We start from the raw sequence: 13,764 nt of genomic DNA on the forward strand, positions 1-13,764 counted from the left end.
CCCAAATCCTGAACCGCACAGACGCTGCGCGTGGGGCCCAAAGAGTCTTCGCAGCCGTGTGCAGCAGCAGCAGGTGAGCGAGGAGCATTTGTGCCAAAGACATGGAGCCACACGTGAGCAGCCCTTCCGCACGCAAGTATCCCTCCAAGGTGAAATCGGAGTAAATGCTCGCATTACCGCAGTGCTGTAACGCTGAGCAGCTGCTCCATAAAGTGAAGCTCAAGGGAGCCGCGCGAAGGGCAGGAGTTGCAGCAAGTGCTGCGTGGCCCCGCCCACCCCCACTCGCCCCGCCCACGCGGACGCAGTCAGCGCACCTCCGGTGTCCGCGCGCCGCACTGTCAGCTGCAGACCCGACCGGACTCCGCTCGACGCGACTCGCCTGCTCCGGTATGGCTGACGGCTGCACCGGCCATGGCTCTGCGACATCACACCCTTGACTTCATGCTCCGCGCGCCAGGTACGACTAGGACCCGTCCTCGTGCGCAGCGCTGCCCGGCGGCGGTACCCCGCGCTCGCGGCTTCTCTTCTTTGTGTGGGACTCGAGGCACGCGCCCGCGGCTCGCTCTGTCTGTGCGGAGGCCGACGGGGTATCATGCGCGCTCCCGAGTGAGACCCGGGGCCCCGTGCGTTTGTTGTCGCGCGGTCGTGGACCTCACTTTTACGTGCGTGCGTGTGCGCGCGCTCGTTATTCGTTCGTTCGTTCTCGGACTTCGTACGCAGTCCGTCCCTTGGGCTGCGATAACCTCGCGCGGCTCTCCGCAGTCCCGCTGTTACGTGGGGGGGGGTCCCTCCGCCGCCGCCCCCCCCGCCACCCCGCAGCGAGTCGCTGCTGACTGAAGCGGCCCGACTCGAGTCAAGCCAGTGACTGACCGGGCGGACCGGGCGCGGGTCGAACCGGCCGTGTCCACCGTGTCTCTGCCTGCGTGCCCTGCTCTTTCAACCACAGAGCTCCGGTCCCGCGTCCTCCCGAGCTCGAGCTCCTTTCCCCGGGAAGCAGTCTGCACGAGCTGCCCTAGGCCGGGAAACCGTAATGTGTGTCCGACGTCACGTGTCTCCAGCTCACTGAGCCTTCGCGGAGTGTTTGTGTGCGGGCGTGTTACTATATGGGCGAATATAGAGGGACGGGAGAACGCGGTAGGCCTACGCGCTGAGACCACATGTCCCTGCTGACCAGAAGCGGCCAGTCCGGTTCGAACGAACGAGGACTGCGATCAACCGAGCCTTTCCACATGTGAAGTTGTCGATGCGCTACTACACGCTGTAGTACGGTAATCGCTCGGACGCGATTTTACCGTAATTGCGAATCGCGTCTTTATTTGCGGATTCACTTGATTTGCCTTTTAACTTGTTGTATTTAACGTTTCTAGTAGAGCGGGACGTAGCGCCTCCCACTACGCATCTGTGGCTTTTCGGGAATTTTCCGGTAAATAGCTCGTGAATATTGCAGGCCTTACTATAATTCGGCATGAATGAGATGAAATGGCGCAGTAAAATACTGAAGAAATAGCTTATAGTTTCCCCCGCTAAACACTGCAATACGCTTTTGTTAGCGCAAGGAAGAGCTAAATAAAGCACTGCGCAATACCAGTTAATATATACTGTGACTGAGGGAGTGGAGGTCAAGCGAAGGAAAGCTCGCGTTCTGCCCTCTTTCCACAATGCACTGCGCCCCCCGTTTGTATGTTTTCCTGCTGCTCTGTGCTGATTGGCTGTCGGGCGCGGTAACGGCGCACTTCCCCTCCGCGCTCTTCGTCTCTTGTCTCTGCGCCTGTCACGTGACCCGCGGTGGCGCCGGGCCTACATCGTCGGCGCATCACGAAGGCGACTTTGTGGCCTGGTGGGGCGGGGCCCGTTGACGGCCCCCCTCAAAAGTGGCGGAGCGCGCCGGCTCCTCGTGCGCGAAGGGCCCGAGGACTCGGCGGCCCCCTGCCTCGCCTGGTCGCACGACGGACCGACCGTCAGGCGGCCTGCTCGAAGGTTCGTTTTGGGATGTGGACGCAGGAAGGTTTCCGGACGCTCACGAGCGCACGCAAAGCAGGGGGAAATGTGATGCAAATGGGCGACGGCTCCCTCCCGGCGCGCTGAGGCGACGCGTCGATGGGACGCCGTCGACCGGAACGACCGCGGCGTCGGCGCGCGCTCGGTTTAAGCCACTTTTCGGTGGGAGAACGCGCCGCTCCCTCGACTCGTTCCTCGTGTGCGGAATTCCTCCCAAAAAAAAAAAAAAAGTCACTTAGCGGACTGCGTTTGCTTCGTCCTGCTGCTTTGCATTGAAATAAGACGTGTTTTTTCTCCCTCGGTCCTCTAACTGTAGTGGGCGACCAGACGACGAGCGCATCTTCGTTGAGGTCGTTTGCTTTCTGTTTACTTGTGTTTTTAAAAGGGGAAAATGTGCTGAGACGGCGGCGGGACAGGTTTGTCCATCTTTTCGGGCGGGCGGGCTCTCTTCCCGATTTTGTTCCAGAAATAGGATCCGAGGAACAATGGCAGCGTTCAGGAGGCCTTCTTCACGGCCCCCCGTGGACCAAGTGCGGGAAATCGCTCCTGTGCTCAGACAAGTGTCCCGATCGCTGTGCTTTTTCACCGCACCGCTGTCTATGGCAACATGGAGCTCAGTGACACGCACACGCGTGCCTGTCTGGAACCGTGATCACTTTGCTCTCCCAGGGTTTTCTATCACTCTTGGCGATACCCGCTAGGGTGGTGGGTGCGCTTCGCTCTAATAGTGTGTGCTTAGTTCATACTAACACACTTCTCTTCTCTTCTCCTCCCTTTCCAGTGGACTCTCCTGCCATTGCACATGGCCTTCAGACCGTTTTTCAGGAGCAAGAAATGACAGAGACGCTCCACAACACAGAGGGACGTGGCTACCTGGCGACCTACGTCGGCAAGAATGGAAGGTAACGTGTCCCGGCTCCTCGTCGCTTGCTTTTTACCGGACGACTCGGTTCACGTCCGCCCAGCCTGGGGGCGGACGGGTCGGGGTCGGTCGCTTCCCGGTCGGCGCTCGGGTGGGCGGAACGGCAGCTGATGGGCTAATGGTGACTCTGGCGACGAAGCCCTGGAGCCGGAGCCCCCGGGACGCGGCACTGGGGACGCTGCGTGGGACACGCCGGAGCTCTTTTTGCTTCTCTTCTTGCGATGCTGTTTTCATGCTGCTTTCTGTCCCGCCTCAAAGTGTGTTGGAGCATTTTGATGCTGCGCTGGGTGGGACATCATCGTGAATAAGACTTGATGAATCCCTGCAGGAAGGACACAGGCAGCAGACCCACGTGACACGCAACAACAAAGTGCAGTTGTATGTTGTATCGCGAGACGATAAATGTATAAATCAATGACGCAAGTGGCAGGTTAGACATGTGGGAGTAGAACTGAGGCGAGACGGGAAACGAGTGCCGTGATTCCCTTTCGCTCCCTCTCACGTGGCGGAGGAGGCCCATGGCTGTTTGTAGGAAGGACCCGAAAGTGCCTCTTTGTGCATAGAAGGAGGGCTTTGCCGCGGGCAGTTGCGCACGTGGGGATGCCGCACCGAGAACGTGTTTGGACCGACTTCGGCGGGAGCCCAAAGAGTCGTCTCGGCGTAGCGGCTGCGCTCCTCGGAAATAGCGGTGAGAAATCCCGATGGAGAAAACGGCAGTTCTCAAGACTCCCCATGAAGCCCTAATTCACAGCTCACACCAAATGACAAAGGGAGGCCAGGAGGCCCCCTGTGCAGTTTCGCTTCCGCTCTTGCGCTGAGCCGGGACTCCGAGTCATCGCGGAAGCGGTGCTTGGACCACGTGTGTTAATTCCATCAAGTCGCATCCCACCTGCACCCTTCTCTTCACGAGTTCAACTCACCTCTGCTTGTGTTCTTCACACCTGCGGGAGCTTCTCACCAGCTTCTCCGTGGAGACGTGCAGATGGTTTACCCTGCACGGGTTCCAGGGCACAATCGCAGGGTGTGGAACCGGGGTCCTTTGAGTACCCGTACGCTTGTTTAAGTGCACCGTAACCTCGTTTCCGGAGTTGGACCCATGCGTCAATGTGGCCTTGGTGCGCGCTTGTGAAAGAATGCTCTGTGACCTTTGTGTGTTGGTGACCGCTTCTTTCTGCACCCTTTTTTCAGATTCCTCATTGTGCGAGTGCACAGCCACGGGCTCGTTACCATCGACCTTCAGTCCAGCGAGGGGGACGATGTCGTGCAAACGGACAACGTAGGTTTGCTTCTCGGGTTTCCGTTTCCTTGTTCCAGCCCGCAGGTACACCTGGAAGCCAGGTGTCACACGCTGACGTGAACCAGTCAGTGGGAGGGTTTTCTCTTTCTCTCGCTCTCACCCACCCACAGCACGGAGTGCTGGGCTAGTCAGGATACGCTCCTGTGGGACTCGAGTCCTTCGCAGAGAGGCGAAACGCTCACACGCACTCGGTCACACGCTAAGGTCAATTTGAAGATGTCAGTCGAACAGCTTTTGGGACTGCGGGAGGAAACGGAGCACAAGAGGAGAATCACAAACCGCACAGGACGGGCTGCATTTGAACCTACAGTCGGACGGCGCAGGTGCCCTCGTGCCGACCGTACCCTGTTGCGTCCCGAGAAACATTAGTATCCGGAGCTCTTTACGTGAGCAGGAGGCTGTGCGTGTGGGCGGGCGAGAGCCTCACTCCCTTTCTGTCCTCCTTTTGCAGCTGTTGAACTTGTTGGAGGAGAAGCTGAAAGACATTCTTAAGGGGAACATCAAGAGAATGAAGAGGTGAGTCCTGGCGCTGCCTGTGTGTGGAGACGATGTGGTTTTCCCACAGCTGCCCTGTACTTGGCGTACGGTGCCAAGAGCTGCCCATGCATGCCAGCGTGTGCTGCCGTGTTGCCATCTTGCCTTCTGCATTCCAGTTTTTTCACAGCAGCTGCCAGAATTGTACAACGGCAGTTCGTGTGACCTTGTAGAGCTTGTTTTGGTAAAAGTCTTGTTTTTCCACACCTGTCTGTGTAACGTGAGCGAGTTTACCGGGATTCAATACTCTGCCGTGCTTCCAGGCTCCCAGCACTGATGCGAGGGGCCCAAGTGGATCGGTACTGGCCCACTGCGGACGGGCGGCTCGTGGAGTACGACATCGACGAGCTCGTTTACGAGGAGGACTCTGCCTACCAGAATATCAAGATCCTGCACTCAAACCAGTTTGGCAATATTCTCATTCTGAACGGAGATGTCAGTAAGTGAAGCGGCTTGTTTCGCTCCAAGATCACACGTACTCTGGGGTTTTCACTGAGTGCTTGAAAGCACTTTGGAGTGAATTCTTTAGTTGAGAACCCAAAGTCCTTCTTCAGCTGCATTAAACCCAGTTTAGTTTTCCAAAGCGTGTCCAGATGCGTCTGCGCTGAGGGCAAAATTGAGTATTTCCATAGCTGTGCTCTGCTCTGCTCTGCTCCAGCGCTGTGCACTGATGGAGTGCATCTTGCAGCACCCTGGGTGCCTGCATCCTGTGGCTATCTGGAAAAAACGAGAACGACTGTGCATGACTGTGTGCGTGTGCACGTCTTATTTCGGCACACCAACGCAGAGCGTTCTGCTTCAGCAGAAGCAGTGGAAGAAGCTTGAGAGGCGGGAGCCCGAGGCCCCGGTGTAGCTGGCACGTCTCGAAACGGAAAGGTTTGCTTCTGATAGCAAGAGAAGTAAAATCTGCAGTGTTCTTCCCACATTGAGTGCCTCGCAGTGCTCATCTCTTGACTACTCTGCGCTACAGTACAATACCATACTGGTATAGTACATTATGCTACAGTACACTATGGTACAGTAAAGTACAGTAGGCTACATGTTGGTGCTCTGCTCGGTGTGTCTCGGCGCTTGTCTGTGCTCCTCGTGTCGGCAAGAGTCTGACGTTTTCTCCCGTCGTGGTCACTGGCGAATGGCGACGCACCTGTGAGCGCCGCTTTTCTTGGACGTCACAGCTAAGTGACTAATGAGCGTTTCGGGGAACGCGCTGCGCTTCCCCTTGTCACGAGTGAAGCGTAACATTTAGTGACGCAAGGAAATAAAGCGCCGTTAATGTTCGACATCCAGCACTCAACGCCCTTTAGATGAACAACTTGATTTTCTTTTATTTTCACGTTGATCGCTTACTTGTCACGTGAAACGAAGGGCATCGCACAGAGATGAGAACCCACATGGATGTCCTGGAGAGGGAGGATTTAACTTTTCCTCCTCTGTCACGATGTGTCCGTACTGCCAGCTCCACCAGCAGCTTTTTTTCTTTGAGGTCGTCACCGGTTTCCTGGCCGGAAGCTTCACGTTCTCCTTCAACTTATGCAGCAGCTCCAGGGAGAAACCGCTCTCCGTTTGCGTCGAGATTCGCCTGCCCGTGTCTTTCGGGAGCCCTTCGGAAACTTTGCCCTCGTGTGCCGTGGTGTGTGGTGGTCGTCGGACTTTCGTGCTAGATCTTCCAAGTGACCCCCCCCCCCATTTGAATCTCTCAGCTTAGTGAAAACACTAACGAATGAAGATGCGCTACAAGACGCAGCAAGTACTCAGAGGTGTTCTGTCTGCAGACCCTGTTGAATGGAGGGATGTCTGCGTTACTAAATGTTTAAAGGAGCCGCTGTGTCAAGGTGTGTTTTACGTACGTTTTTGCCGTGAGAAGTGTGTTTGATATGTGAGCTCTTAAGTAGCACCAACGCCGGTTGAAAAATGATGAAGAGTTCTCAGCCTGCATGCATTTAATTCAACGTGATTTGGAAATCCCAGCCAACGTAAGTCCTGTAGATGGAGAAGCGCAGATGGGCGCACTGGAACACCAGCTGCCGCACTGCTCTGTAGGACACACGTGTAGTTAAGGCACCGCTCCCTGCTCTCATGTGCTTGAAAGGTCTTCTCTGTGGAACCCCGAGGAAGGGTTCTGTGATGCTCTGAGGGCGTCTATTATTGCACTCCTTTCCTGGGGACACGTGACTGGTACACGCACACACGGGCGCACGCACACCGGACTGTTTTTCCAGCCAGCTGGACAGAAACATTTTATGTTTCGAACCGTGGCAGATGCGTTTGATTTGTTGCACCTCTTTCATAGCGTGCTTCCGGTTTTCCCTGCAGACTTGGCAGATAGCGACCTGGCCTACACGCAGGCCATCATGGGTGGGGGCCGAGAGCATTACGAAGGCAAGGACGTCCTCATCCTCGGTGGCGGCGATGGCGGCATCCTCTGCGAAGCTGTCAAATTGAAGCCAAAGATGGTCACCATGGTGGAGATATCCTTTCAGCGCAGGAGAGAGCAGCCATGATCCACAGCCTTGTCTGTAACATGAATCTTGATGTAGAAATTCAGTTAAAAAAAAAAATTGTCATTTATTTCCACGTTGTCAAGTCATGAACTTGGTCATAAAGATGTGGATTGAGATGAACGTCATATGCAGCGAGTAGAGACGAGACAAACGCTCACTAAAATAGTCACTCGCTCGGTTCCTTCCGTGTGTCCTGGAGATGGTTGAGGTGAAAAGCAGGGTGTGACTTCTTGTAACCGTGGTACCTGTTGCATTTGTGACTGCGTTCCCTTGACCGTGTGTCTACATCGACCAACTGGTGATCGACGGCTGCCGTAAGCACATGCGCAAGACTTGCGGGGATGTTCTGGACAATCTCCAAGGAGACTGCTATGAGGTGCGGTGTGTGTGTGTGTGTGTGTGTGTGTGTGTGTGTGTGTGTGTCTCATGTGGCTTCACGACGTGCGTCGTCATTTTGACACTGCCCGCTCACCCACCCAGGTGTTGGTGGAGGACTGCGTCCCTGTTCTCAAGAAATTTGCAGAAGAGGGAAAGACGTTTGACTATGTCATCAATGACCTGACAGCGGTGCCCATTTCCACAGCGCCAGAGGAAGGTAAAGCAAGTTCGCAGACGGCTTCCGTGACTTCAGCCGAACGGGGGGCTGTGGCGTGTGCCTCGTCCTCAGCGGGACGCCATTCTCGTAGCGGGCGGCTTTGTAAGAATCGCATGCGACCAGTCGCGTTTTCCAGTCCACGTGAAACTTGAGACGGGCGAGCGGATTGTTGCCGTTACACGCTTTTTTGTGACCATGTGTCACTAAAGAATTTTCTCCATGCAGATGAGTTGGTGAACTTGCCGAAGAATTTTTTTTCTCGCTTGAAAGTTGGAAAAACAAAAACAATTTGTTTGTATATCTTTTATTAAGCATTCCTATATTTTTATAAATGCTTTTTTTTTTATTGCACCGAATATCTAACTAGCAGATGATGTGACCAGTAAGTGAGAGAGCAGAAGGGCGAGCGTGTGTGTCCGTGTCCCTTACTTAATGCACCTGTCATTTCGAACCTTGAACCCAACCTCCTCAAGCACCGACACGGATTCGATGTCAACTTAATGCCGAATCTTCACTGAGGAACCGTACAAACATTTACATACATTTCCATTTATCTATTTATCAGACACTTTTCCCCAAAGCGGCTTCCAGTGAATTCTGTGTAGTGTTATGAGCCCACACACCTTATTCACCGCGGTGACTTATACTGCTAGATAAACTCCTTCCAATGGGTCACTCATTCATACATGAGTGGAACACACACTACCAAAGAAAATGAATCTTGAGCTACTCACATTTTTTGAAAGATGAAACTTTGACACGGTTTACAAGGAAACGAATTACTGTCAAATCGCGAGCTAACCCTACTATAGATAACTCTTTGTATTAATATGTACTACAATGGTACTATGGGTAGGAAAGGGCTCAACGAGTGCGGGTGGACGGCCGTACGGCACTGGAGATCTAGTCACGAAGGGGAAGAACGCCGTAGTCTCGCAGTAACTAATGTGAACCATTCAAGTAACCAATGGACACAGCACTGTGTACCACATCCAGTAACAAGTAGATGAGGAGGGTGAGACAAACACCCTCTGCAAACTTCATGTTGTCCCCCTCCACAGGCCATCAGGTCCCTCTCTGCTGTTTTCCTTTTTTTTTTTTTAAAAAAATGTTCCAACTTTTGTTCTGTATTCATCCCAGGATACTTTAGGATTTGACCCGAGACACTCCAAGACACCCCAGCACAGAGGTGAAAAGCTCAATAGATCGGCACACTTTTCGCTACACGCGGTCGCTATGTGTGCCGTGGGCTCATCGGCCACCGGGTGGCGCAAACACCTAACGTTGAGACGTTCAACCGGCGAAACGCTCAAACTCCGTCGTGGGCTTATCGTGTTATACTTGAGCGCTGCGCCGTCTCGATCAGAAGGTCATGAGGTCGCCATGGAGTGGTTGGGTCACATGACTGGTGTCTACTGGGTCTTTGTGAAACTCTACTGTACTCTGGTGCTTCGAACAGTTTGGTGGCACTAACCCCAAAAAAGAGCGAGAGGTGAGTTCGCAGGGCAGCGGACTTCCCGTCTGACTGGACAGGGTGACGTCCCCCTCGGAGTTCACCTGCTATGTCCTGCAAGTTCTCCTCACTTCTCTACTTCTCCCTGTCAGACTCGACCTGGGAGTTCTTGCGGTTGATACTGGATCTGTCCATCAAAGTCCTGCGGCCCAACGGGAGGTACTTCACACAGGTGAGGGAGGTACCCGCACTTAGAGGTTCGTGCGGGACCAGGTCAGTACAAGTTTTCTACGTTTTGTGGGGACGGCTGCTAGCGTAACGGTTCGAGCCGATGCCTTTGGACCCAAAGGTTGCAGGTTTGAATCTCACCTCCAGCGGTAGTTCCCCTGAGCAAGGTACTTACCCTAAATTGCTCCAGTGGAGAAAAAAAAAAAAAAAATTACCCATTGAAGTGTGAGCTAAACAAACAAATGGGAAATGTAAATGTGTTCTGCTTTCTCCAGGGAAACTGCGTGAACCTGACCGAGGCGTTGGCTCTGTACGAGGAGCAGCTCAGCAAACTGTCCTGTCCAGTGGACTTCTCCAAAGAAGTGGTGTGTGTCCCGTCCTACATGGAGCTGTATCCTTCTGCTTACAGAGACTCCGTGTCCCGCCGCAGCACCCTGTAACAGTCCAAGCCCAAAGGGGGGGGACAATGTCTTCAGCTGGGTTAGGGCTCTGGAATGAGCAGGTGTGGCTCAGTCCTCAAGTGCTCTTTCTTTCTCCTGTTTGATTTGTGTGGATTTCAAAGGCCCTCAGAGCCAAAGTGCCCTTTTGAGGAGCCTGTGGACTGAGTGTGTGCTCAACTCCGGGGTCGAGAGTGAGGACAGGGAGCTTGTAAGGCATCCAGGAGGAGCACAGCAGCCTTAGCGGCACATCGCTGGGTTTATATCCAAGTGCAGCAGTGAGCGAGCGAGCGAGCACGCACGCACGCACAGTGCTGCTTACTGTCATCAAGGGGCAGGTACCATTATCCCAAAGTACTGGGCGAGTGCACTTATCTCCAAATAGCTGACTCTCACTGATGGTTATTCACTTGCTGGCTTGGGCTGCACCCCTCCCAGCCAAATATGTTGTGTTTATATTTATATTTATTCATTTAGCACTGTTGATTTATGTACAATTATTTACCCATTTATACAGCTGCGTAAGTTTACTAGAGCAATTTAGGGTAAGTACCTTGCTCAGGTGTATTACAGCTGGAGGTGAGATTCAAACCTGTGACCTTTGGGTCCAAAGGCAGCAGTTCTAACTGGTAGTGCTTGTGTAGGTGGCGAGTTTGAAGGCCTGTTCTTTTCCTTGACCTGTCCCTCCAGGTGGGTGTTCTACACTGTATGGAAAAAGTAAGGCGCTCCTCTGCTTCTCGGCCTCGGGGGAACGAAGAAGGCGAGAGAGCGATGGGTGTCACTGGGGTCAAGACCAGATGGAGGTCCAGCCTCGTGCTGCTTCTTTCCGCTCGTACTCCAGTGACACAAAGTGTTTAATTCTCTAAACTACTCTTAGTATTTTTTATTATTATTTTTGTCAAAGCTGAAAACAGAATGTACTCTGTGTAGTGATGGACACATGAGGCCCCATGAGCTGTCGATGTCCCCAGTTTTTGTGTGTCCTCATTAGGTTCAGTGAAATGACCTTTTCAGAGTGTCACCCTGAGACTGACTCACACAGCCCCTCATTTGGCCCATCACTCTTAGTCTCTCTGTGTGTGTGTGTGTGTGTGTGTGTGTTTTGTTTTGTTTTGTTTTGTTTTATTTTGTTTGTTTTTGGGGACGGCTGCTGTTTTGGTCCCTTGCATCAGCTGTGCACTAGTGTCGGGTAGTTTTGATTTGAGCTGTGGACAATGACGGATCTCTGGTCCCGTGGCCTGCACTGAGCTTTTCTTGCTGAGCTTCATGCGTTGTCGTTGTGTTTCAAGGCTGTTAAAAGGGAAATGGGTGCGATGTCCCCTCTTCCTTACACCTGTCCTGTCCTTTCCTGTCCTATCGTGCTCCACCCCATCCCCAAAATTTCTCCTAAGCTACTGTACTCGGGGTATTTTTTTTTTTTTTTTTTTTTTTTTAAAAATCCTTCCTATATTTTGTATACCTGCTTGAATAGGAATAACGGGGAGATGCTGACGTTCCACACTTGCAGAAAGGTTCCGTTGCTTTCGTGCATCCAAACGCTTTCTCTTCTCAAATGGTGCTTCGTTGCACCAAATAAATTTTATTTTGCAGAATTCCTGCCCTGGGAGGGAGGCTCGTTTTGTCTCTCTTAGGTTTTTTCTGCTGCCTTCTATTGTTCTCTGGCCTCCTGCGGTCCCTGCAGCAGGGGGCTCTAACACTGACTTCTGTGCTATAAACAGTTGAGGGGGGGCATGTCACACCACCTTGGAATGTGTCCATGTGGGCCCGTGGCCTCGAAGGGGCAGGACTGGCCACTCATCCAGGAAGACGGGAAGGAAAGAGTTTGAAAAGAGAAGCTGTTCCCTGCTTGTAGTGGGAGGGGCTATTTTTACTCCAAAGCCACAAGTGCAGGGTGTTGGAGTGTCTGGCAAAACAGCGTTTTTCAAGCAGGCTGCTCTGTGTTTATGTGGGAGAGGTTTGGGCCAGAACCGTCTCGCTGAACCCATCGGTCGTCTTCGTTTGCGGTGCTACTTGAGGTGTGTCGCTGGCCCCCCCCCCACTGCACCTGCACTGACTTGCCCAGTGTTACACGCTCACGTTTCCCATGGTCTGCCAGCATCAAGCATGTTGTACACTATTCATTTTCCAAGGAAACACTTAGTGGAACAGTAGCTGTAGCTTAAAGAAAAATAATTTTAAGTTTCATGCTTTGAGAAAAGCTGGATATTTTAGTGCTTTATTACAGTGTCCGTCGGGTCCATGTTTGAGGGATGGGGGTGGCCATAGGTGTCCCATTGTGAATGTGACCATGGAGGTTGAGCAGGACGGCTCTGGAGAGGAGAGCAAATGGTCTTCCTTCCTTCCTTCCTTCCAAAGGCCTCTTTCCATTCACCTCTGCACATGTGGCACGGGGCTTGTATCGCCAGCAGCAGTTAGAACACAGAATCCGCTCCTCTGCCTCTCCCCCCACCCCACCCCCCAAAAAGAAGATATACCAGGTTTTTGTCCGTTTTGCACTAAGTTTTGAAAAGCTTCTGTTCCGTATTTCTGTAATTCCCACGTTGCTATTTTGAGCTGTCCTGTGCTGTCGTCCCGAGCTTTGAGTGGTACCCCGTCTTTACCCATTTTTACCACGGATGCCCTTTCAGATCACTGTACTTGAACAGTGTCAGACAGATATTGAGAATCCAGAATTGTCTGGGCTGTGCTCTAGAAAATTTTGAGTCTTTCTGCATAGAGCAGTCCTGGCTGAAGACCTTTACACAAAACAGCTTTCTTGCGTGGACAGGAAGGCATGCAGAGTGTGTGAGGAGGGCTGTGGATCTAAACCCAACATGTACTGTCTTCTGATGCTGTGCTTCCACCAAAGTAAGGGATGTTGGGCACTGATCTGCATGACCTGCAGGTGCAATATCACGTGTAATAAAGACACTTTGACTCAGAGTTGACCGACTCCTTCTGCTCTGTCCATTTGTTCAGCCTGCTGTCCGTTTGTCGCTCTCTGACCTTTACAAACATGCAAACGGGTCAGTGGAAGCGAAGCTTCTCAGCAAAGTGCTGCAAGTCTCTTCCTGAGGACAAACGCTCGTGTCCCTTTGGGGAAAAGCTAGAAGATGCCTTTGCCATTTGTTCATTTGGTAAAAGCTATGGCCGCGGGCCGAGGTGACGCGTGTCGCCACTCCGACACCGCATGCTACCGTGTGCGCGTGTGCCGTATGACCTGGCACGCCGACCACCGCAACGCTCCTCGCTGGTTGAACTTCCAGGAGCTTCACGCTACTCGAGTCTTTGTGTTGAGGACACGCCGAAGAGACGTTGCGAGCCAGACTACGTGCGAACGTACGTGGGTTCGGGAAGAGCTCAGCTGCATATCAGCGACTCTAGTATGTTAGAGGCATGAACCTTCTCAAAAATAGGTTACAGATGATGCTCCACATCACAGGAACACAGTGAACAGAGCCCACCCTGCTGACAGAACACACCACCTGCTGAATCCTTTTTTGACACTCCCCCCCCATAATTATCAAACACTCTGGTAGAACTCTCTTTGGGGGGGGTCTTGGTTTGTTTTACAGCTTCACTGTCGCTGAGCTCTGGGGGAAGCAGTGAATTTCAGCCCAGAGATGAGGTGCGGCACACGAGTGGAGCGCTGACACGACACAGCGCTGTCACTCTTAGTCACTCAACAGCGGTGCGTTTTCTAGGGAGACGCAATGAGGGATGGGCGTAGCTGAAAGGAGGAGCCCCGCACCCCCCCGCCCCCGGTTCCCGTCCGGGTTTGGGGGAATTTGACGGGGGGCTCCCGCTGGACACCATAAGC

At 53.0% G+C, this 13,764-nt stretch overlaps 1 protein-coding gene across 3 annotated transcripts; it reads left to right on the forward strand.

Moving 5' to 3' along the window:
* Positions 1-40: 40 nt before the first annotated feature.
* On the forward strand, positions 41-12,887 carry sms (spermine synthase). 3 transcript variants are annotated; one of them, XM_018761293.2, is made up of 11 exons: positions 41-457; positions 2,780-2,900; positions 4,109-4,196; positions 4,669-4,733; positions 5,015-5,190; positions 7,065-7,219; positions 7,539-7,628; positions 7,733-7,847; positions 9,453-9,532; positions 9,804-9,919; positions 10,656-12,887. In XM_018761293.2, the coding sequence occupies exons 1-11, from the start codon at positions 412-414 to the stop codon at positions 10,684-10,686; spliced, it is 1,083 nt and encodes a 360-aa protein (XP_018616809.1). In that variant the 5' UTR covers positions 41-411; the 3' UTR covers positions 10,687-12,887. The 3 variants fall into 3 exon arrangements, with proteins under 3 accessions (XP_018616809.1, XP_018616811.1, XP_018616812.1); XM_018761295.2 differs by lacking the exon at positions 41-457 and adding an exon at positions 687-1,032; XM_018761296.2 differs by lacking the exon at positions 41-457 and adding an exon at positions 1,061-1,423.
* Positions 12,888-13,764: the final 877 nt, after the last annotated feature.

Source organism: Scleropages formosus, chromosome 24, assembly GCF_900964775.1.
Source record: "Scleropages formosus chromosome 24, fSclFor1.1, whole genome shotgun sequence".
Lineage (NCBI taxonomy): Eukaryota > Metazoa > Chordata > Actinopteri > Osteoglossiformes > Osteoglossidae > Scleropages > Scleropages formosus.

Bases quoted from the DNA above. Each gene is read 5' to 3' on its own strand.
- sms (XM_018761293.2), top strand. From the start codon at position 412: ATGGCTCTGCGACATCACACCCTTGACTTCATGCTCCGCGCGCCAG. The intron at 2,901-4,108 runs GTAACGTGTCCC...CCCTTTTTTCAG, and splicing joins TACGTCGGCAAGAATGGAAG to ATTCCTCATTGTGCGAGTGC. The intron at 4,734-5,014 runs GTGAGTCCTGGC...CCGTGCTTCCAG, and splicing joins AACATCAAGAGAATGAAGAG to GCTCCCAGCACTGATGCGAG.